The 22874-nt window shown below is 47.5% G+C and overlaps 1 protein-coding gene across 13 annotated transcripts in view; it reads right to left on the bottom strand.

Annotated features, from left to right (window-relative positions):
• The window catches only part of TNS1 (tensin 1), a 338276-nt gene that overhangs the window by 272727 nt on the left and 42675 nt on the right, over positions 1-22874 (bottom strand). Inside the window, exon 1 of one of the 13 annotated variants that reach the window (XM_056808040.1) lies at positions 16494-17093. The exons of 9 other annotated variants lie outside the window; for them this stretch is intronic. In XM_056808040.1, coding sequence (XP_056664018.1) covers positions 16494-16589 — 96 coding nt within the window. In that variant the 5' untranslated portion in view covers positions 16590-17093. Of the gene's footprint in view, positions 1-5526; positions 5722-16493; positions 17094-22874 lie in introns of those variants that run through there. 3 more of the 13 variants (XM_056808036.1, XM_056808039.1, XM_056808041.1) reach the window with 3 other exon arrangements.

Genomic DNA, 22874 nt, shown 5'->3' with positions numbered 1-22874 from the left:
TGCTGGCAAATCTATGGCACGGGTGCCAAAGAGGGCATGTAGCATACTCTCTGTGGGCATGCCCACTATCATTCCCCCACTAGATTTCATTACTAGAAAGGCAGAGATGCTCCCTTCCCCCTCTCCACCATATCGAATTGCTCCTCTGCCCAGCAGCTCAGTGAAAATACTTTCTCCTTCCCCCATGTGGCACTCAGCTTGGGGGAGGCACAGCACAGCACACTGTCTCTGTGGGAGGGGGGGGCAGGATCAGGGCATGGCATGCGGTCTCTAAAAGGTTCACCACTACCCTAGACTACCTCCTCCTCCAGGTGAGCCCTGCTCTATACCTAAACTGGGGAACAGAACTGATATCTTTGAGGTGGCTCTCTCTGTCCCCTATTCATCCTTACTTTTATTAAAGCTTAGTCATAGGGGAAAGCCCATCAGACCTGTTCATACAACACACATATGTGCTCACACACACTCACTTATTCACAATCTAATGGAGAATGAGACACCTATACAGATCATACAAAGCACAAAGGAAGACAGCATGGTGCAGCCCACAGAGGGCCAGGATCTGGGTCCGCAAAGCTGAGTTCTAACATATAGAGGCCAGTCATTGAAACTGTGGATGAACCAGGCTTAGACTCCCTAATACCATGGGGTATTTCAGAGAAACTACCAACCTGTTTCCACAGAGAAGGGGTTCTTTTTTGCTTTTACAACTCTTACCTTCCGTTTTAAAATAGATAACATATTGATTCTAAGAAGGAAGGACAAGAAGGATTAGAGGATTGGGGTTAAGTGACTCACCCAAGGTCACACAACTAGTAAGTATCTGAAGCCATATTTGAAGCCTGTCTCCAGGCATGGCACTCTATCCACTGTGCTATTTAGTCACCCCAGGGGTTCTTAACCTGGAATTCACTGACCCCCCAACATATTGGGAGATAAATTTCAGGAGGGTCCATGAACTTGGAACTTTCAATATTTTAATAACTTTATTTTGACATAATCACGATCCTTTGTCATCATATGAATTATATTTTGGGCATTTAAAGACATTAGTCTGAGAATGGAATCACAGGCTTCACAAGGGGTTCTAGATGCAAAAATAGAAGTTTCCTAAACCTATGAAATTAGAAGTTCAGTTCCTCCCCTCTCAGCGTATCTCTCTGTCAGTCTCTGTCTGTCTGTCTGTCTGTCTCTCTCTCTCTCTCGCTCTCTCTCTCACACACACGATGTAAAGTGCCATGTGAGAAAAAGGAAGTCTGGGAGAAATTCAACAAGTGGGGAGAATACAACAAGAGAGACATTCCCAATTTGGAGAACAAGTTGCAAGTGCTCCCCTTTTAGAGTAAGAGCCTAAAGAGGACAAAGCATAGGCTGCCCATGTGAAGAATCTAGTTTGCCTGGAGCACAGAAAGAGGCAAGAGATTGGCATCAGGTAAGACCCAAAAGGTAGACAATTTTCTTGCTTAGAAAAAGCTTTGAATGCCAGGCAGAGTTTCACCTGTACTCCATGGGCAAAGATCTTGAGCAGAAGAATGTGGCATGACCAGATAGATGCAAAAGATAGATGATCTTGGCAGAAGTCTGAGGGATGGATGGGAAGAAAGGCATGGTGAAGTTGTAATACCTCCAAGATAGTCTATGGAACTAAGCAGAGCAGAGCAGAGCATAGGAAGATTCTCACCCTATTCTGACTGGATTTCTCAAGTCCCTTCAGTAGACTGAGTGATTTCTAAGAGGGAGCTTGTTAGCACAGTGGATAGAGCCAGACCTGGAATCCGGAGGGCTGGGATCCGGACTTAGACACTTCTTAGCTGTGTGATCCTGGGCAAGACACTTAACTCCCAATGCCCTAGTCCTTGCCCTTTTGTCTTAGAACTAATAGTATGATAGAAGGCAATGGTTTTCAGGGGAAAATACATTTTTAAAAGCCTACAAGGTGGCATAGTAGGAAGGCTCAAGTTCAAATGTGCTCTCAGACCCTTATTATCTATGCAATCTTGGGAGAATCACTTAATCTCCCTCAGACTCAGTTTCCTCATCAATAGAAGGGGGCTAAGGGTTCTTGTGAAGATAAATTGAGATAAATTTCAGGTGATCCATGAGCTTGGAGCTTTTACTATAGGGCAGGTAGATGGCACAGTGGATAGAACACTGGGACTGGAGTCAGGAAGACTTGTCTTCCCGAGTTTAAATCCAGCCTCAGCCACTTAGTAACTGTGACCCTGGGAAAGTCACTTAACCATATTTGCCTCAGTTTCCTCAACTATAAAATGAGGTGGAGAAGGAAATGGCAAACCACTCCAGCATCTTTGCTAAGAATACCCCAAGAAGGGTCACGAAGAGTTGGACACAACTGAAATGAACAACAAGAAAGAGCCAGGTTCTAGGGATATAAGGACAAAACTAAAGAGTTCCCACTTCATGAAACTTGTACATTGTATCAGACAGAAACAGTGAAGCCAGAAAGAGGACCCTATTTAGGGGGAAAGATTAGGACATGCTCAGTTTGGGACATGTTGAATTAGAGGAAGAGGTATAACATCCAGATATAAAAGTTAATATCAAAATCTGAAGAGGAGATAAAGAGGGTCCTAGGACTAGCTCAGCATTAGGAACAGTGAAATATATCTCCCAACCAAGTTACCTGCATCAGGATTCAGGGGAGAATCTATCCTGGCTAGTGACAATGGTGAAAAATAGGATGAAATAGAGTGGAAAGGGATTTTCCCAAAAGAACAGGGTTTTTTTCTCCCACTCGTCAGCAAAGGCAAGAAACAGGAGGTCCATGGGTGTGGAACACTGCATATAGTATCAATTTTTTCAATTTATTGATCAGTTTTGCTGATTTTTTCCTCTTTTTTTTTCTTTAAAAAAACTCCTAGGAGGCATTAAGAGGAGACTTGGGGGTAGGGTGGGATTGGGCAATATGAAATCAAAAGATAGCAATAAGAAAATGTTTTTTTTTTTTTAGATTTCATTTATTTATTTGCCTTTTAAAAAACCCTTACCCTCCCTCTTGGAATCAATACTGTGTATACTGGTTCCAAGGCAGAAGAGTGGTAAGGACTAGGCAATGGGGGTTAAGTGACTTGCCCAGGGTCACACAGCTGGGAAGTGTCTGAGGTCAGATTTGAACCCAGGACCTCCCATCTCTAGGCCTGGCTCTCAATCCACTGAGCCACCCCAGCTGCCCCCTTGAGATTTTATTTTTAAGGAAATTCCTGCTCCTTTGGGGTTACTGATACATCTGACAAAACAAAGAAACAAAAAACAAGTGAGCTTCTTCCTGGAGAAAAGAGATGTTAAAGGCTAGAACTGAGGACTCTGGGTCTCTGGGATATGGTTAGAGAGGGCCAAATGAACCTCTGACCCAGAGAGGAGAGAAACTGCTAGACATTGACTGAGGTCTTAATTTGGGACAGGATGGGATACAAAGGGCTGGCCAGATCTTCCCAGAGGCATTTAATTCATCCCTGTGCCCCTTGGCAGAATGGGCTCCTCTAGTTACCCTTACACATTGAAAGGTTCTCTCTCTTCTTTTTTTAAAACCCTTCCCTTCTGTCTTAGATTTAATACTATGTATTGGTTCCCAAGCAGAAGAGCAAGCAGTAAGGGTTAAGCAATGGGGGTTAAAGTGACTTGCATAGCTAGGAAGTGTCCAAAGTCATATTTAAACCCAGGACCTCCTTTCTCAAAATCTGGCTCTAAATCTGCTGAACCACCTAGCTGCCCCCTCTCCTATTCTTTCAAAGGCTTCCAAGGAAAGAGAACGCACAGGAAGTCTAACCTCCATCCCTCCTATTATAGAAGTGCCAACCCCTTTTCCTCATGTTGCAGCCTTGATGGAGATGAAAAACAGCTGCCCACCAGTCTCTGTATAGCAGTGCTCCAGAGACATGAAGTCCCTTAATCAGTTCTCATCCCCCTAACTCCCACTCCATCCCCTCAAACCTCCCCCATTCTAATCTTTTCCTCTCCACCCTCACAAAGCCCACTGATTCTGTCCCTGCCAGCATCTCTTCTATAGGTCAAATAAACATTTAGAATCATAGAATGCCACTTCCCACATTTGACCAAACTTGTGGCTTTAAATTCATTTTTTTCCATTACCCCCACCTCAAAACAAGATGGTCTCTCCCCTGGACCCAGACAGAAGGGTCTCCCCTATTCCAAGAAATACCCCCCTATCCCCACCCCTGTAAACAAGGTGGGATATCCTGGCCCTCCCAGCAGAGGCATCTGAACATCTGGACACCAGAACTCCAAAACTATCCTATCTCTTTCTCAGACTCTGAAGTTAACCCCTGCCTGAGGTTATTCTCCCAATAGCTCTCTCACCTCCCTGACCTTTCCTGAATTCTGAGAGAAGGGGGTGGGGATATGTCTGTAGACCCCTCCGTGGGGGTCTCTCTACAGTCTGGCCATAATGCTAGAAATCTCTTCCTCTATCCCTCCACCCATTTTCCCCCATTTCATCCCTACCACATTCCCTGAAGCAGACCTCCCCAACCCCATTCTGCACTCCCAGAAACCTCTGCTCAGGAACGATGGGAATTACCTGGACCATGTGGGCTACAGACTCTATTCTCAATGCCCTTGTATCCATATTGGGGGGAAGAAAGAAAGAGAGACAAAGATGGGGGAAAGAGGAGGGAAGGAAGGAAGGAAGGAAGGAAGGAAGGAAGGAAGGAAGGAAGGAAGGAAGGAAGGAAGGAAGGAAGGAAGGAAGGAAGGAAGGAAGGAAGGAAGGAAGGAAGGAAGGAAGGAAGGAAGGAAGGAAGGAAGGAAGGAAATAAAGAATCCATGACCTAGAATAGAATGGTTAAGATAGCCTCAGAAAGTTGAAGGGGAGAGGACGGACACTTAGGCAGAATCCCCATAGAAGAAGAGAACACAGTAAGTCATGGCCAAGAGTGGATCTGTGATGAAATTAGAGTGGAATTCTCTCCAGTGCTGATTTACTGTGATTTTTCCAGGACCAGGCTTGACACCCTCTCTACCCCACCCTCCTTACGTCCCTCCCCAGCCCCCAATGCATCTATCCATCCATAGAGAGAAGCATGGGAGGTTAGAGGGGGCTTTTATACACCCCCACTCAGACAAAGCAGGGATGTAAGAGGGAATATCTCCTCCCTATCACCCCCTTCAAGATTCCTTATAGCTTCTGCCTAGGGAAAGGGGTATGGGGGGCATATTGACTATGGGGGGGGTATAGGAAAAGTCTTATACATGATCAAAAGGCCAAGTCAAGTTGCATTTAGCAACGAAGGACAAGGAGTCCTGTTCCCTTACTGGGAGAAGAGGTCCCTAAAATGTGAGGGATTCTCTTCCCAGAACTTTCTGCAACCTCTCCAGGCACTGATCAGAGGGAGAAAGCCATTCCCTCAATCCCACACATACCACCAATGCTGACCCAGTTCTCTAAGCACCCTAGGGACTAGGTATCCTGCCTAAGACCTCAGATGAGGAGTGAAATGGAAGCAGGAAGGAGGGAATGACCCCCAGAGATGGGAAAGCCAGACCTACCCAGAGCATACAAGACAGACAGATCCACGTCATCTTCGAGCCGTGTCCAGTCTCTTGGTCCACACCCCAGTGCCCGAAGACATGCCCCTCCTGGGACGATCACTTGTGCCAGGTCCTGACCAGGACAGGCTGGGTAGAACAGATCCCCAGTTCCCTCAGTCCTGTCTCTCTTCACTGAGACAGCATCTGTCTGGCGGATCTTGCTGCCTGCCTCTCTCCCTCCTTCCCTCCTCCCTGCAGCCAGCCCTCCCCTTTCTCCCTCCCTCCCCCCTCCGCCCCTTGTCCCTGCCTCCTTTTTCTCTGTCCTTCCCAACCCCTGTGGTGGAGTTTCAGGTCAGCTCCCTCACTTTGTGAGTGTGGAGAGAAGGGGTCTGGGGGCAAAGTCCTTCACTTGTCCTCAATTGAAGCCCTCCCCCAAACACACACACACACACACACACACGTATGTGAGCACTCCTGTCCCCGCACCCCTCTGGGATCTGCCCCAGTTTGGCGGCCGTTCTGCTCCTCTGAGGACTTTTAAGAACTTCTGGGCTGACCAGCGATGCTGTGGCAGGCGAAGATGGACGTGACTCTGCCAGGTTCTCCTGGACCCCGGCAGAAAGCGGGTGGTGCATTCACACTTTGAGCAAAAGACATAAAGCCTGCTACTCCCTGGCAGGACAGTCCCCCACCGACTCCCATGAACACTGACAGCTTTTGATAAACACACACACACACACAGAGCCAGGACCGACTGACAGTCCACACTCACAGGGCTGGAGGAACAAGCTAGTGTTCAGGCAGAAGAGAATCCAGGGCCCAGAGAGCACTGCAGAGTGACCCTCGCCATCACTTCCACTCTTCCCCGCTGCCCCACACACACACTCCAATCTGTGGACCTTTTCCCAGTATTTTCTTTCTTTCTTCTCTCCAAACATCTGTCCCAGCCCTTCCCTTCCTGAAGGGAGCCCCGCTCTAGTCTCCCGCGAGAGTCTGTTTTTCTTTACTTTTCCCTGGGCCAACATTTGGTTTGCATTTCCCTTCTTCCTCCTCCTCTCCCTCCTTCACCCCCCACTGATTCTTCTGCTTCCCAGGTCTCTCCTTCCCACCAATTCCTTCCCTCACTTCCCCCTCCCTCCCCCCACCCCAGATTTCCCAGGGCCCACCCCGGCTCCAAGTTTTCTCTGTTCAGTGGCCTCCAACCCCTTCTCCTGGCCATCAGTGTTCCCCTAGTCCTTACACCTCTCCCTCAGTATCCTCCCCAGGCCCTGGCCCTAACCTCCTCCTTCAATGCCCCCCAATCCTTGCCCTTTGCCTGCAAGTGTCCTTCCAGCCCCTGCCCTTCCCCTAGTGCCCCCTCAAGCCTCAGTTCCCTCTTACTCTCACCCTACCCTCAGGGTTAAGGCATTGAAGTTTAGGGATATGACTGATGGAGGAAGCAGGATTCAGAGCCCAGATTCTCCCTCTAGCACTGCATGGGAATCCAGCAAAATTGAATAAGATCACCCCCACCCCCCCACCCCGCCTTCACTGCCTCCTTTTCTCCCTATTCCATCCCCTCCCAAAAACAATCTTTTCCAAGTTTTTAATATGGCTGGGAGCAAGGCTGGGTGGGGACTGGTGAGTCACCCAGCCAGCTCCAAGAAGTCCCTGAGCACAAGAGGCACCAGCCCAGCCACACACACACACACACACACACACACACACACACAAGTATCACACATGTTGATTCCAAGTTCCATTTTGGCTCACACAGCCACACTAACTCACTTCATATGAGAGCAGGAGGTTAGAAAAGTGACAAAGAAATCTCCCCTTGCCCTGGCACACAACCAAAACACTCAAGTTTGCACACACCAAACTAGCCTCAGTGGTCAACCAGAAGGTTCTCCATCCCCACGTACATGGGCACGCACACGCGTGCCAGGCATGAATAGATGCCTGACAGCTTTTGCAAGCATGTGTCTGCTGGACACAACGGCACTCTTCACACCCACGGGTGCCCTTGCCTTGTCACCCTCCATTCTATCATGTTACATCTTGGGAGCTCACACTCCAGATCACTTCCTCTACAGTCTGAGTTCTCACACAGGCTGACTCAACCCAGGTGTGCTGGCTCCCAGCCCATGGCCTGGCCAGTCTGTCCGGCCAAGGCAACCCTGAAGTGTAAGAGAAACATTTATCAGTACAGACAGGGAAAGGAAAGGGAGATGTAGCAGATATTGGAGCACCAGACTGGTTGTCAGGAGACTCCGGTTCTAATTCTGACTTGGCCATTATCTGCATGAATGTAAGCAAATTATTGCCCCCCCAGCCTTTATTTCCCCAACTGTAAAATGGTCCAGGGACACTTGGGCGATCCTGAAGGGCCCTTCTGGCTCTGTTATTCGGCGACTATGCTGTAACAATGCATGTGGGAGCCTGTATTCCCATGGGGGCATTGAGGACAGGGGAGTCCCAAACCCTTCTACAGAGCTGCTGACTGCTGTGTGACCAGCATAGAGTTGGCAGAAAGCCAAAGGACTTCCCCAACCTGACATCACCATGTTGCAGTCCTCTCTCCCACCCCTCCCCTAGCCTCTCACCCAGTCCCATGCTCAGGGTCTGCTGGGGGAGGGATGAATGGCTGAGCCAACGCTGCAGCGGTCCACACTGCAAGCTTCCCTACTCCAGCTGGATCTGCAATCACCTCTGCTGAGGAGGAACGCTCACTCTAGCCCCTCTAGTCTCTCCCAGCAGAGGCTTGCAGGGAGGAAAGAGTGAGGGAATAAGCACGGGACATACCACGGGCGACTCCGGGTCATGGAAACCTGCCTCCTCCCCACCCCTTTCCAGCACCCTGACTCCCTGTGCCAGCTGGCCTCTCTCCTGCCAGGGGGTCTGCCCAGCTTGTCCCCGGGTCGCTCACCAACCTGCACGCAGCAGCCGCCCACCCCCATCCCAATCTCCCTTCCTCGACACCCAGCAGCCGTCGCTTGCGTCACAGGGACTTTGCTTCTCCGGCTATCTCTGGATTTCTGAGAAATCACCTTTGAGCTTCCCAGAAGTGCTGGAAAAGGCTAGCCAGACAAAAGGCAGTATCTCTGGGACACCTTCCCTGGCTCTGCTTCCTAAGCCCGGGCAGTTTCCTTCCCAGCAGCAGCTCCACTCCCAGACCTCCGACGTGGGGAATGACAAGGCTAGATAAAGAGGCTAGAAGAAATCTGGAGTGGCCAGCTAGTGGAGGACCCTACCTCCGAGAGGTCCCACCCATCTCCCTTTCTTCCTCCATTCCTGTCTCGCACAAAGCCTATCCCAATACCAGAAGAGTTTCCAGAAAAGCCTAGGATAATAATAATCCATATGTATGCAGCTCTTTAAGGCTTACGACCACCCTTCAAGGTAGAAAGTACATGTATTATTATCCTCATTTGACAGAGAGGTAAACTGAGGAACAGAGAGCTAAAGCCGTTTTCCCAGTATCTACCCCCTGAGCTCTGGGTCAAGTGCGCTTCTTCATATGACATGTTACTCTGCAGATGTCTTTTATCCCTTCACCTTCAGGAAATTCTTCTTAGTGCCCAACCACCAAGACTCCTGCTGGATTCTAAGCCCCAGAAATCTCAGGAATCTCTGAACATATGTAATAATTACATACCAAGCATGCCCTAGACTTTGCTTCTTCCCTTAAGCATCTGCAGCCCAACCTGCCTTTCCCCACCTGGTTCGCTGTTGTGGTTATATTTGGTTTTCAGTTGTGCCCAAGTCTTCCTGACTCCAGATTTTCTCAGCAAAGATCCTGGAGTGGTTGGCCATTTCCTTCTCTAGCTCATTTGACAGATGAGGAAACTGAGGCCAACAGTGTTAAGTGACTTTCCCAGGGTCACATAGCTAGTAAGTGTCTGAAGCCAGCTTTGAATTCAGGAAAATGAGGTTTCCTGTCTCCAGGCTTGGTGCTCTATCCACTGTACCACCTAGCTTCTCCAGGTTCACTATTCCCCTCTCCCAACTCTCCTCTAGCCAGATGGGACTGTTCCTGCACATGCATGATGTATCCCAGGCCCCATCATTCCCCCTACATGAAATGCCCTCCTGCCAAATTAATCCTCTCCATCCTTCATTCTCCAATCCTCTGCAAAGGCTTTCTGATGACGTCTCCTCTTCTGAACTCATATCGTGACTCACTGCCTCGGTCATTCACTTGATACAACATATATGTCCCCCACTGAAAACATCAGCTTCCTTATCTGTGAAATGGGGCTAGTCATACTTGTCTATTTACAAATAATCTCTGAGACACCACTTAAAGCATCTCTCCATCCTCATCTAGAAATGTTAACCCTGCTCTCCTCCAAAGCAAAAAGATGTTTTAAAAGTTGGGAAGAAGAAGGAAGATTTGGAGTCAGACCTGGGCTTCAAACTTGACTTTGCTATTTATTCATTGTGAGACCTTAAGCAAACCACTTAACCTTTACAGACCCCAGTTTCCTCAAAATGGGTCAGTCAATGGTTCAGTGAAAAAGCACTTTTCACTTAATATGGAAAGTGGGGGAAGTAATAGGAATACAAGGAAAGACCAAAGCAAGATCTCAGTCCTCAAGGAGGGGAGACAGAATACAAACATAAGAACACACAAGAAGATAAATCATAAATATTAAATTGTTTGTTTTCTCAAGGAGTAGGGAGGGGAGAGAGGGAGAGAATTTGGAACTCCATATTTTAAAAAATGAATGGGAAGGGGGCAGTTGGGTAGTACAGTGAACAGAGTACCAAGCCTAGAGTCAGGAGGACTTGGGTTCAAATCTGGTCTCAGATACTTCCTAGCTGTGTGATGGGCAAATCACCCCATTGCCTCATCCTTACCACTCTTCTGCTTGAGAACTGATACTTAGTGTTGATTCTAAGACAGACAGTAAGGGTTTAAAAGAAAAAAAAGAATGATAAATGAGCAGCTAGGTAGTACCAGACTGCAAGACAGGAAGTCCTGGGTTCAAATGTGACCTCCGATACTTCCTAGCTATGTGACCCTGGGCAAGTCACTTCACCTCTGTCTGCCTCACTTTCCTCAACTTAAAAATGGGGATAATAAAGGTACTTACCCCCCAAGATTGTTGTGAGAATCAAATGAGATGACATAAATAGCTTAGCACAGTGCCTGGCTCAGTTCTGAGTCTTTTCTTCCTTCTTTCTCTTTTTACTTTCTTCCTTCCAACTAACATGAGCTCCATTAAGTCAGCTCCCATGTCTTGAACATCCTTGAATCCCTTAATACAGTGCTGTGCACAAATTAAGAGTCCAATAAATTTTGGTTTTCAGTTGTTTTTTCAGTTATATACAATTCTTCAAGACCCCATTTGGGGTTTTCTTGGCAAAGATACTAGAGTGGTTTGCCATTTCCTTCTCCATCTCATTTTACAGATAAAGAACTGAGTCAAACAGGGTTAAGTGACTTGTCCAGAGTCATACAGCTAGTAAGTGCTGGAGCTATATTGGAAGAGCAGTCTTCCTGACTCCAGGCCTGGCACACTATCCACTGTGCCACCTAGCTGACCTTCAATGAATATTTGCTGATTAATTGATGAGACACCACGGTACCAGGCAAAGTATGGAAGAACCAGAATCAGAGCACTTGAGTTCAAATCCAGCCTCTGACACTGACTCCCTGTGTATGACCTAAAACAATTCCCAGCACCCCTCTAGGGCTCAGCTTCCTCAACTGCCACTCAAGGGAGCTGCACTGAATGGTTTCTGGGATCCCCTCCAGGTCTAAGTCTGACCCTGGATCTCTGAGGATCCTGAGGAACTGGACCACCACCCTCCCTGACCCCAGCATGTCTATCTTCAAAGAGTCACCTCTGCCCTCTCAGCTTTGCCCAATTTGCACTCACCCCCAAACAAGTTATACTCAGTAGATAGAACTGACCCAAGAAAGGATGAGAACAAATCAGGGAAAGGCTTCAAAGAATCTTCTAGAGAAGGAGCCTTCTCCACCCACCCAGCCCAGACAAACAGGGAACCTCTGCAGGAAAGAAAGATCTCCAAGAAAGGAAATGTTCCATCACTTCATTTAATACCATCAGCCCCTGGCCTCAAAAAGTTCTCACTGAAACCTGGCTTCCATCTTTCTTGTAGAATAGAGTAGAATCAAGCTCTGACATCAAAGGAACTGGAAAATAGCTAGTTGATAACAAACTTTTTGTATCTTCCCCTATGGCCCTCACTAGCTGTGTGACCCTAGACAAGTCATTTTACTTCCCTAAGACTCCATTTCCTTAAATGAGAGTGATAATGTCATTGCCTACTTCACAGAGTTGTTAACTAATAATAGATATCTAATAATATAATGTATATAAAGTATTTTGATGGCTTTAAAGTATTAGTGGTTTCCCCTTCTTTCATGCCATATAGTCCTGATTCCATTCATTCTGGAACAAAGTTTCATCTCAATCATATTATTATTGTTCAATCATTTGCAGTCATGTCCTACTCTTTGTGACCTTTTGGATTTATCTTGGCAAAGATACTGGAGCTGTTTGACATTTCCTTCTCCAGCTCATTTGACAGATGAGGAAACTGAGGTCAACAGGAACTGGACAACTTGCCCAGCTAATAATATGTGTCTGAGGTTGGATTTGAACTCAGGTTTCCCTGACTCCAGGCCCAACACTCTATCTCCTGTGCCACCTAGCCACCCATACTTTCTGCTTTTATTCATATTCCTCCAGATTGTAGCACACAGGTCTGGTTCAAAGCTAAGGTTTAGCAACACTGACCTTTTCATACCTTTCATAACACTTTGAGCTAGATTGGACCTTAAAGACAGCCTAGTCCAACCCCTCTCATTTTACACATGAGGAAACTGAGGCACAGAAGTAGGAAATGACTTGGTAAAAGGATCTAAACCTAAGTTTCTAAAATTCAGAACCAATTATAACGTTATTATCTAACAATGCATTCTATGTAATATATGACTAGTGTTCACTACAAGTACTTTAAGGCTGTCTAAATGCATACATTATTTAAACCTCACCACAACCCGTTGAGATAGGTAATACAATTATTATCATCCTCATTTACAGGTGAGTAAAGTCACTTACCCAAGGTCACACGGTTAGTAAGTAACAGAGGCAGGATGTGAACAGAACCCAAGTCTTCCTGACTCTAAGTCCTAGGCACTGTTCCCCAAACCTCTCCCCACTTCTGGTCAGTGAGAAACAAAGACAGAAACTGGGGATCTGGAAGTCTTGGTCACAAACCTTGGGGCCAAACTGTCGGCTGCTACTCCCCACTTCCTTATTCCTTAGCCTCCCCACCTGTAGGGCTAACCTGACCCCTGGGCTGCAACAATGCTCTGTCCCTCTGCTTGCCAAGGGCAGAAGACGGAGCCCTGGCTGGATGCCGGTGGTCAGTGGGAGGTGGTGAGCCAAGAAGGCTTCTGCTGCCTCAGCAGAACACCTCAATTTGGCTCCTGATCAGCCAGGGAGAGCCAGCAAAGGCACCGAGAAAACTGCAGCCCCTACCTCTAATAGAATAGGCATTGTGGGACTGGAGCCTGTCTGACCCCAGCATCCAGGGCTGCAAGGACCAGCTGGGTCCTCTCTGCCCCTGACGCCTCCTTCCTATGGCTGGCCAACCCAGCCCTGCAGGCTTCAGCTCCCAAGCCTGATGGTACCTCATTCCTAATCCTTCCCTGGATCCACAAATGGTCCTAAGACGCCATACCAGTTATTCCTTGCTTCTTTCCTCCCACAAGACCCACAAAGGTGAGCTCAGTGGCACAGTGGATAGAATGTGGAGTCTAGAGTCAGTCCCCAAGACCTCCGTTTAATTCATGCTGCAGGCACTTAATCGCTGTGTGACTCTGGACAAGTCACTAAACCTTCTCAGTCTCAATGTCCTCACCTGTAAAATGGGGATGATACTTGAACCTATCTCACAAGGTTGTTGGAGGATCAAATGAGATCGTATCTCATGAAGTGTGAGACCTTAAAGCATTCTATAAATGCTGGAAACTATTTTTGTCAGTCATTTCTCAGTCACGTCTGACTCTCCATGACCCCATTTGAGGTTTTCTTGGCAGAAATACTAAAATGGTGGGCCATTTCCTTCTCCAGTTCATTTTGCAGATGAGGAAACTGAGGCAAAAAAGGTTAAGTGACTTGTCCAGTGTCTGAGGCCAGATTTTACCTCAGATCTTCTCGACTCAAATCCTAGCATTCTATCTACTCTACCATCTAGCTGCTTGATATTATTATTATCATTATCATCGTCGTTATTATTATGTGATCATCTCAGACTGGGAAAGTTAGGGCAGAGTGTAGGAAAGTTAGACTATGACTTCCCTGATCTCTGCCTAGATTCCATCCAGAGCCCTTCCCCTATCTTCTATGCCTATGCCTTGGTTTCTCCACCTGGGACATGAGTAAGAGAGTAATTTTTCTTGGCACTCAAAGACCTTGGCAAAGGAAGAGCCCAGGGTGAAGAACAGTCTGGGAAGGTGGTCTGGGATCTGGCCACAATCCCCACAATTTGTAATAAGATCCCTAAGCATTACTGCCTTTTATCTCTATCTGCTTCCCCTACTCTAATTTCCTGTCTAAAATTAAAAGGCCTGGAAATGACCATTCAGGCTCTAAAGATGCCCAGCTACAGCTTCAATACCAGCCCCTTCACAGTAAGAAAGCCAATTCCCATCCAAGTTGTCTCTGTCTTCCCATGGTAAAGGGAAAGGAAGGAGAAGGAAGACTCTTTGGAAGAAGTGGGGGTAGAGGAGTTTTTTAAGAACCTTTGGATTCTATCTTTCCTCATAATCCATTTTCCAATGCAGTCTTCCCTCTCTGAATGTAACAGAAACTAAGAAATTGGGACCCAGAAGAATTTGAACTCAGAGCCAAGCTGGGAATGGCTTCAGGGACTTCTTGCCCACCTTTCCCCCAGCCCTAATATTTCAACCAGTCCCCTTTATGTTACCCTCAGTCCCACTACTGGATGTGGAGTCAATACTCTTTGCTAAAGGATCTCAAAGCACTTTGGCAAGGGATAGTGAAGGTGGCCTGGCATTATTTTTCTCTGGCAGCTAATTAAGTGGGAAACTAAACTAAGAGGCAGGAGTCTTTGCTAGGGAGAAAGGCATTCCCGAATAACCTCAGACTGCCCTCTCACCACAGCCTCTGACATTTTTGTAAGGATGGAGGACAAGGTTAGGGGATTGGTGTAGTCGGGAGGAAGCCCCATCCCTAACTCTTTATGAAGCTCAATGTTAGTTAGGCCTGAGCCAATTTTGGGCAGAGACTGGGCACCATGTTGTAGGGTTCTAATCCCCCTTTAGTCAGTCTTTAGGTTAGTCCCTGAACCCTGAACCCTCCTTGAGCCTCAGCTTCCTGTTCCACATGATAGTATCACACTGAATTCCTCTCAAGATTCCCCCTATCTCTAACACTCTATGGTTATGCCAAACCACACTCAGTCCAGCTGTGCTTTGCCCAAATGGCAGTGGGCAAGAACTATCTGGAGCTCCCCATCCTAGCTCCCCAGCTCATGCCCCACCATATCTTCCCATGTTCTCCCAGAGGAACACAGGGCAGGTTAGAAAGCAAGGAAGTTACCATCTACATATTCCTTCTCCCTTCCCAATACCACTTTGTCTTAGTGCAAGGGGCTCCCTGGGCTCTAAGCCCAGCTGGCTTCTTGCCACCCCAGTTGTTAATTCCTAGCCACATGAGGAATGGTTCTTTCTAAAAGGGACCCCAGGCAGGAAGCTTTCCCACCATCTCCTCCTTCCCTCCCCATCTCCCACTCCCAGCCAAGGGAAAGCCTAAATGAGAAATGTGTTTAGAAAGGAAGGGCTCTTTACCAAAAGGGCTATGCTGGGAAATCAAGATGAGTCTATCAGTGCCCTCTCCCCCCCCAAAAAAAAACCCTACATTAGTGAAGCTCCCCAGCACCTCCCTGGCTTGTTCTCCATCCCCCAGGATCTTTATCTGTCTGCCACTCTGTGGTCTGTCCCCTAGTTCCTGCCCTTCTCCCCACAGTGTCTACAAATGTCATTCCTGTTCCTCTCCCAGTGTCACCCCAGACTCTATCCTCCTCCTCAAAACTACCCAAATTCTTTTTTCTCGACAGAATATACAGTCCCTGCCCATCTTTCCCCATCTTATATCCCTGTCCCTGAGTGTAATCTGGCCCTTACCTCTCTCCCCCAGAATCCACCCAATCCCTGTCCACATTTCCTCCAAGTGCCACCAGATCATGTCACTATCCTCTCAGCTACCCTATCCTTTGCCTCTCTCTCCCAGAATCTACCCAGCTCCTATTCATATTTTCCTTTTCTTTGCTTGTCTCTCCTAGACCTTGGTGCTATTCAGAGTGTCCACCCAGCTTCCACTCTCTTCCTCAATTCCCTCCAGCCTCTGTTGTGTCTCCCTACCCAACGCTCTGGTCCCTCAAACTATCACAACTGGTCTGATATTGTGTCTGATCTCTCCATCTAATAGCAGCCAAACTCTGCCCTCCCTAAGTATTTTACTTTGCTTGCCTCTTGCTCTGGGAGGCTGAACCTCTGATCCTTCCAGGGGAAAAGCATTTCTGGGGGTTCCTGGGACCTTTCCCCTCTCACCAAAACCAGCAGCAATGTCCTCCTGTGTCCAAATAGCCATATTCCCTAGAGCCTCTCTGTGTCTGTTAACTCAACTCGGATACCAACGGCAAGGTGTTCTGGCTCCAAATGTTGGGGCTACCTGAAGTGAGCAACAATGGGGCGTGGAGGATCTAATGCTCCCAAAGGAGCAGAAATTCTGCTCCTTGCCGTTTGCCAGAGACCTTCCCAGAGCAGAGTTACTGGGGCAGGGAAACCCCAGAGTGATGCACCCGGCCTCTGGGGCTTGCTGTCTCCCGGGAGGTGATGAAGAAGAGAAAGATGCCCGGGAGAGAGAGCCTCGGAAGGCCTGAGCCACTGTCCCCGCCCACCAGTGCCAGGGGCTCCGGGAAGGGCATTCCCTTCGGCTTACCTCCTTTCGCAGACAGAATCGGAGGGGCAGAAGGCAGGAGAACAAATACTTGCCCCAGCGGATCATGCAGGTGAAGCACCAGCTCAGACGAGTCATGTTGTCACCTGGACTGCCTTCTGGCCGGCCCGGGGGTAGGGGGTCTGGGGGAGGGGGGCGCAGAGCTCTAGGGACCCTTAGGGAAGGCCAGTCAGGCGAGGGAAGAGGAAGATCAGGCTCCTGTTCTCTTTCTCTCCCCTTCCTGGGGTTCCTGTGCCTCAGCCCCAGAGAGCCTGGCTCCCATCCCCTCCCTCCTGCAGAGGGTCAAGAGCCCCAGGCTGAGGCGGAGGAGTCTGGCGCTGCTTCCAGGAAGCTCCCCACCAGCTGGGACTCCCCCGACCTCCTCCGGAAAGCCCTTCGCTCGGCTCCCTCTCCTCCTCCCCGCAGCAGAGCCAGCCTCTCTAGGCGCACCTCCGCCTTTCTGCCTTTCTCGGGATGGATTCTGTCAGCCTGGGCTTCCACGCTGGGAGGGCTGTGCCGTCAGACAACTTCTGAGGGGTTCGGAGAGGCTGGGGCTGAGACAGCAGCCCTGGAGAGATGGGCTAACCACCACAGCAGCACAGCACTGTGGTCCAAGCCTGCAGTGAGTGAGTGTGCCTGCGTGTGCGTGTGTGCGCGCATGGATTCCCTCCAGATCGCACTCCAATTCCCATATTGCTCCCCAGAGCACAATGTGATTACTTCAAGAAGAGGCCACTAGCTAGCTGTCAGGACTGAGAAGAAACATTCAGTCACTCTCATTCAAACCCAATACTCCTTCACTAGGCACCATCGGGTCCTGGATGCCAGACCCCGACCCTGAACCCCTCTTCCTGCTCCTCTGTCTAAGCTCCTCCTGGATCACCTGGGAGTGAGGGGCTAAACTGAAATTCTGATGAGCCTATATAACTGGGGCTGAAACCAAGAGACATCCCCCTAATCATCCCTCTGCCTGCAGGCAAGACTGAATATTTATCTAAGCCAGACTAATGAACTCCCCCTTCTCAGGATGAAGGAGATTCAGTTGCTTCTCTCCAAAAATCCTCCCAAGCCTGACTGGTGGGCTCCGACCTCTGGGTAGAAGGAGAGTCAACCTTTCCATTTACTTCCCATCCTACATACACTCAGATTCATAGGAACAAAGCATGCGGTGCTTAGACATCTTGGGGAGGGGGAAGCAGTCTGTGAGCCCCCAAGGGAATCTAAGAAAGATTTCATGCAATCTAGTAACTTGGATGATACAAAAACTTACACATTTCTACTTTCACTAACCATTTTGGTGTTCTTTGTAATCCTATGTATTTTATTTATGCATTTATGCCCATTATTCTGAGAAGAGAGGCCATAAGATTCACCAAGCTGCCAAAGAGGTCCAAGACCCAAAAGATACTAAAGATTTCTGATCTAGCAGCAGCTAGGTAGCTTGGTGGAAAGAAAAGACTGGAGGTCCTGGGTTCAAATGTGACTTCAAATACTCCCCAGCTGTGTGAACCTGGACAAGTCACTTAATCCCAGTTGCCAAGCCTTTATTACTCTTCTGCTTTAGAACCAATACTTAGTATTGACTCTAAGACAGAAGGTATGGACTTGGGGAAAAAAAAAAGAATCTCTGATCTGGTTCAATATGTTCATTTTACAGATGAGTAGAGTCATTCTCCTCAGAGAAGAGGTTGACTTACCCAAGAGCATACACAGGTAGCAAATGAATAATGGAGGGGGTTCCCCAATTCCATGTCCAATACTCTGTGATACTTATTGGCACACCACTAGAGATGTCTCTGGTCCTTATGGATGGATGATGGTCAGTAACTTACCAAATCTAAAAGCAGCAGGCCCCTGCTCTGTACCTAATCCCTTCCCTTGCCCCCCCAACCCCAAAACAAAACTTCCTACCTCCCCACCCCATTCCTTCAACATTGCCAGACTGAATAGAGAAGACAAAGGAAAATGGAAACCATCTAGACCCCTGGAATGAAGGGAGAGAGGTCTGAAGCATGGAAGAAAGCCTTGTAGAACAAGCTGGGGCTGCTTCTGGTTAAAGAGCCTGGAGGCCATGGTCCTGCAGGCTCTAGCTCCCCTCCTTCCCCTCCCCCTTTTTTTCTCCTGGTCTCTGCTTGCTGGCAGCTCTCCCAGTTTCTCGGCAGCAACAGAGCTGGGCAAAGTGCATGCTTTTTCCTCAGGGGGAGGGAGGGGTGTCATCTGGCAGCCTCTGGTTCTCCCCAGGTCCCTAGGCCCTCCCCCTACATAGCTCTTCCAAGAGCCAGAGTTATCCATCCAATCCATCAGCTGAACCCTCTGTTTTGAGGGTACCCATGTTTCTGATGACCAAGCAACCAGTGGAAGGGAAAAAAAAATGAGACTGCTGGCAGATGCAAGAAATGACTTGAGACTCATATACATATAATCAATCCCATAATCCTTCTCTCATCACCAAGGCAAAGGAGAGAATAATCATAAAAGTACACAGCTGGGAAGGACCTTAAAAATAATCTAGTCCAGACATGACCCCCATCAGATCCCACAATTTGCAGATCAGCAAACTGAGGTCTAGAGAGGGGAAGGGATAAGTCCCCATCCCAAAGTCTAGTCATATTTAGAAGATGTCTTTTAATGACTTATTTTCCCCTTCGAAGATGACTTTGCTTTCACCTGGAGAGAACTGGGGTGTGTCAGGAAGGGTGTAAAGAGCCCTGAGCTGGCTATCTTTCTTCTTACCTCCAACACAATCCAAAAAACCCAACCCATCTGCCTTATTTCATGCCCAAGAGCTAGGCTTTAGGAGGACTCAGACTGGAGATCAGGATTCCTGAGTGCTTTAATTTATGCAACAAGGTGGGGAATGGGACTCAGTTGTCCTTTCTGGGCTTCCTAATATCAAAGTTTTAGAACTGGAAGGGACCTTAGAAACCAAATAGCCCAAGCCTCTCCTTTTACAATGAGACAAACAGAAGCCAAGAGAGATGAAGCCCAAAGACAGACAAGTGTTAAGAGGAAGAGTTGGGTTAACTCCAAACTGAGGGCAGCAGGGTGGTGGTGCAGTGAATAGAGTGCCAGGCAGGCAAAATTCAGGAGTCAGGAAAAGTCATCTTCCTGAGTTCAAATATAACCTCAGACACAAACTTGTGTGGCCCCAGGCAAGTCACTTTACCCTGTTTGCCTCGGTTCCTCAACTGTTTATAAAATGAGCTGGAGAAGGAAATGACAACCTGACTGTATCTTTGCCAAGAAAACCCCAAATGGGATCAAGAAGAGTCAGACATGACTGAACAACGGGCTACCACTTACTTCTAAATTTAAAAAAAAAAATTCTTTTTTAATTTATTCATTTATTTGTTGCATTAACAATAACTTTGTTAAAGGAAAGGACTATAATGAGACAACATACCAACTCTCTCTCCATTGCACCACAGTCATTTTGCTGCCTTTGTGCCAAAGAGGGAATGAACATAAGGAGTGAAGTTTAGAAAGGCAATAGAAAAGGATAGCACAATGGCTAGAGAGCCAGTCGTGGAGGTGGGAGCTCATGTGTTCAAATCTGATTTCAGACACATCCTAGCTGTGTGAGCTGAACAAGTCACTTAACTCTAATTGTCTAGCCCTTTTTGCTCTTCTGCCTTAAAACCAATACTTAGTGTTGAATCTAAGAAGGTAAGAGTTGAGTTCTGTTTTGTTTTAAAAAAGGCAACAGGATATATAGCTGTGGGATGCTGGATGGGCATGGTGGAATCCTCTTCCCTGGAGATTCTTAGAACAGAAGAGATTTCTTACCCGCCATTATGAATTGGCTCAGGGGTAGCCTTGGCTAGCAGCTTTATTTGGTTGGGAGAGCCCTATATTTGGAGTTAAAGGGCCTGGCTTTGAATTTATATCTGCTGCTTACTACCTATGTGACCTGGACAAATTACAGGCATCCCTTCCACATCATGGGGGATGGAGAGACCCATATTCCCTGGATCTGGAAAATCTGGATAAAATTTTTTGACCTTCCCTATGTATCAGATTAGAAGTCTGATTTTTCTTTTTTCTTTTATGGTTGTTTTATGTTACAGGTAATATACATGTATATATATGTACATACATATGTATATATACAGTATTTACATTTCATGCATTTCTGAGTTACTAAACTTTTCGTGATGCCTCTACATTTCTAGCCTTTATGTGTCATCTGCTGGTTCTCACATTCTTTTCACCAACTTTAACTTTTTACTTATTTTAACTTTAAAAAAGAAATTGTGCATATTTATGGCAATAAAATATAAAAAGTGTTAATATTTTACAATACTACAAAAATATATACAAAACACATTTCTGAGAGTCTAAAGTTTTTCTGTGTCATCTGATGGTCTTTGCATGTTGTCTGTCGCTTCTGCAAAACTCCCCCCAAATTGCTACTTAATTTCTTATGCTGACTTATGGGGGGAATTGAAATCACAATGGGAACAGTTGAGATATGATGGGCTGCCTATATTTCACTTTTGTGGGCCTCCATTTCCTCATCTATAAAAGGAGGAGGTAGGCCCTCTAAGGTCCCATTTCTCTCCAAATCTATGATCTTACGATGGCTGGTTCTTTTCAGTCTTATCACTGGAACTCTAAAAAGGGTCCTTTGCTCCCAGGCTTTCTCCAGCAGGAGGTACTCTCTGGCTAGAGCACTTTCAGAGTCAGTTAAAAAAAAAAAACTGACAGAGGAGAGTATGTGCCAGGGGTCATGCAAGAGTGGAGGTCTAAAGTGCTGAGGCTAACTGAAGCCTGCCCTCCACTGGGGTCCCAGACCCTCCCCCAAGGGAGGTTATCTGTACAAAAACCTAGAATAAATTGTGTCAAGCATAAAGCCTGCAACACTCAGGAGTGCTTGGGAGCCAGATGAAAACTGGGAAATATTTAACATAACAAGTAAAAATACTAGAGAACATATTGTTGTTAAATCCATCTCCATGTCCTCATTTGGGGTTTTCTTAGCAAAGATGCTGGAGTGGTTTGCCATCTCATCCTCCAGCATATTTGACAGATAAGGAAACTGAGACAAAAAGAGAGGTGACCTGCCCAGGGTCACACAGCTAATAAGTGTCCCAAGTTCAAATTTGAACTCAGATCCTACTGACTCTCAGGCTGGTGTTCGATTCACTTTGGCATCTAACTGTCTGAACAACAGAACCTAGATAATGTTAATATGTGGCTTTCTAAGTAAATACGAAGGTTGGCAGGGATCCTTGTGTAAAGTTTAATGATCCCTTTTTCTACCTGACTTTTGACACTACTACTCTAGAGATTACTGGTACCAACCTCAATGTTATTTGTTACCTGCCAGTCTTCAAAAAAGCTCAGTGCTAAGAGTTAAAGAATCACAAGATCACAGTGCCTGCTGGGAAACACCTGTGGTCACCCTATTTAGTTCCCATACCTCATTTCCAATGATGCCTCCCTTCCTTACTCCTTCCCTCCCTCTCTTCCTCCCTCCCTCCCTTCCCTCTTTTCCTCCTCTTTCCTTCCCTTCTTCCTCCCTCCTTCCCTCTCTTCCTTCCTTCCTCCTTTCTTCCCTCCCTCCCTTCCTTCCTCCTTCCCTTTCTTGCTCCCTCCCTTCCTTCCCTCCTTTCCTCCCCTCCCTTCCTCCTTTCCTTCCTTCCTCCCTTCCTCCTTTCCTTCTTCCCTTCCTTCATCCTTCCCTACCTTCCTCCATCCCTTCCTTCCTCCCTCTTTCTCTCCCTTCCTTCCTTCCTCCTTCTCTCCCTTCCTCCTTCCCTTCCTTCTTTCCTCCCTTCCTCCCTCCATTCCTTCCTTCCTTCCCTCTGTCTTAGAAAAGAGTATCACTTGTAGGGCAGAAGATCGGTAAAGGCTAAGCAATGGGAGTTAAGTGACTTGTCCAGGATCACACAGCTGGGAAGTGTCTGGGGTCACAGAGAGAGAGAGAAGACACTGGGTCCCTCCAGATGAAACCTTCAAAGAACTTGGGCAGGGAAGGGAGAGGAAAGGATTCCTAGAGATTCAGACTCTGTGTGCTTGCTATCCAGAAAGAGATCTCAGAGAAATAAGAGAGCTTGTCCCCAGTCCCCGGCTAGGGAGCTAGGGGGCTGGGGACTGGGGGCAGGGGGAGAGGGATTAGAGAGAGAAACCATTTGATTTAGGAGACGCACAGTGCGTCCTCTGTCCACTCCCTGGCCCCTCCCCAGGCGCAGTGTTCCCAGCTGGGCTTTGTCTGCAGGGGACAAAGGAGGCTCCTGTCCGAGGAATATCACTTGGGGATCTGATCGGGAGGCTCCAATTCCTGCTTTCACACCCTGAGAGAGATGCAGAGCCCCGATCCCCAGGGACCTCACTGCCCTTTCTTTTCCCATCTGATGGGGACAGATCCCGTCCGGCCCCAGT

This window comes from Monodelphis domestica, chromosome 8 (genome assembly GCF_027887165.1).
Source record: "Monodelphis domestica isolate mMonDom1 chromosome 8, mMonDom1.pri, whole genome shotgun sequence".
Classification (NCBI taxonomy): Eukaryota; Metazoa; Chordata; class Mammalia; order Didelphimorphia; family Didelphidae; genus Monodelphis; species Monodelphis domestica.
The sequence above is the reverse complement of the archived record's forward strand: the minus strand, read 5'-3'. Positions and strand labels throughout refer to the sequence as shown.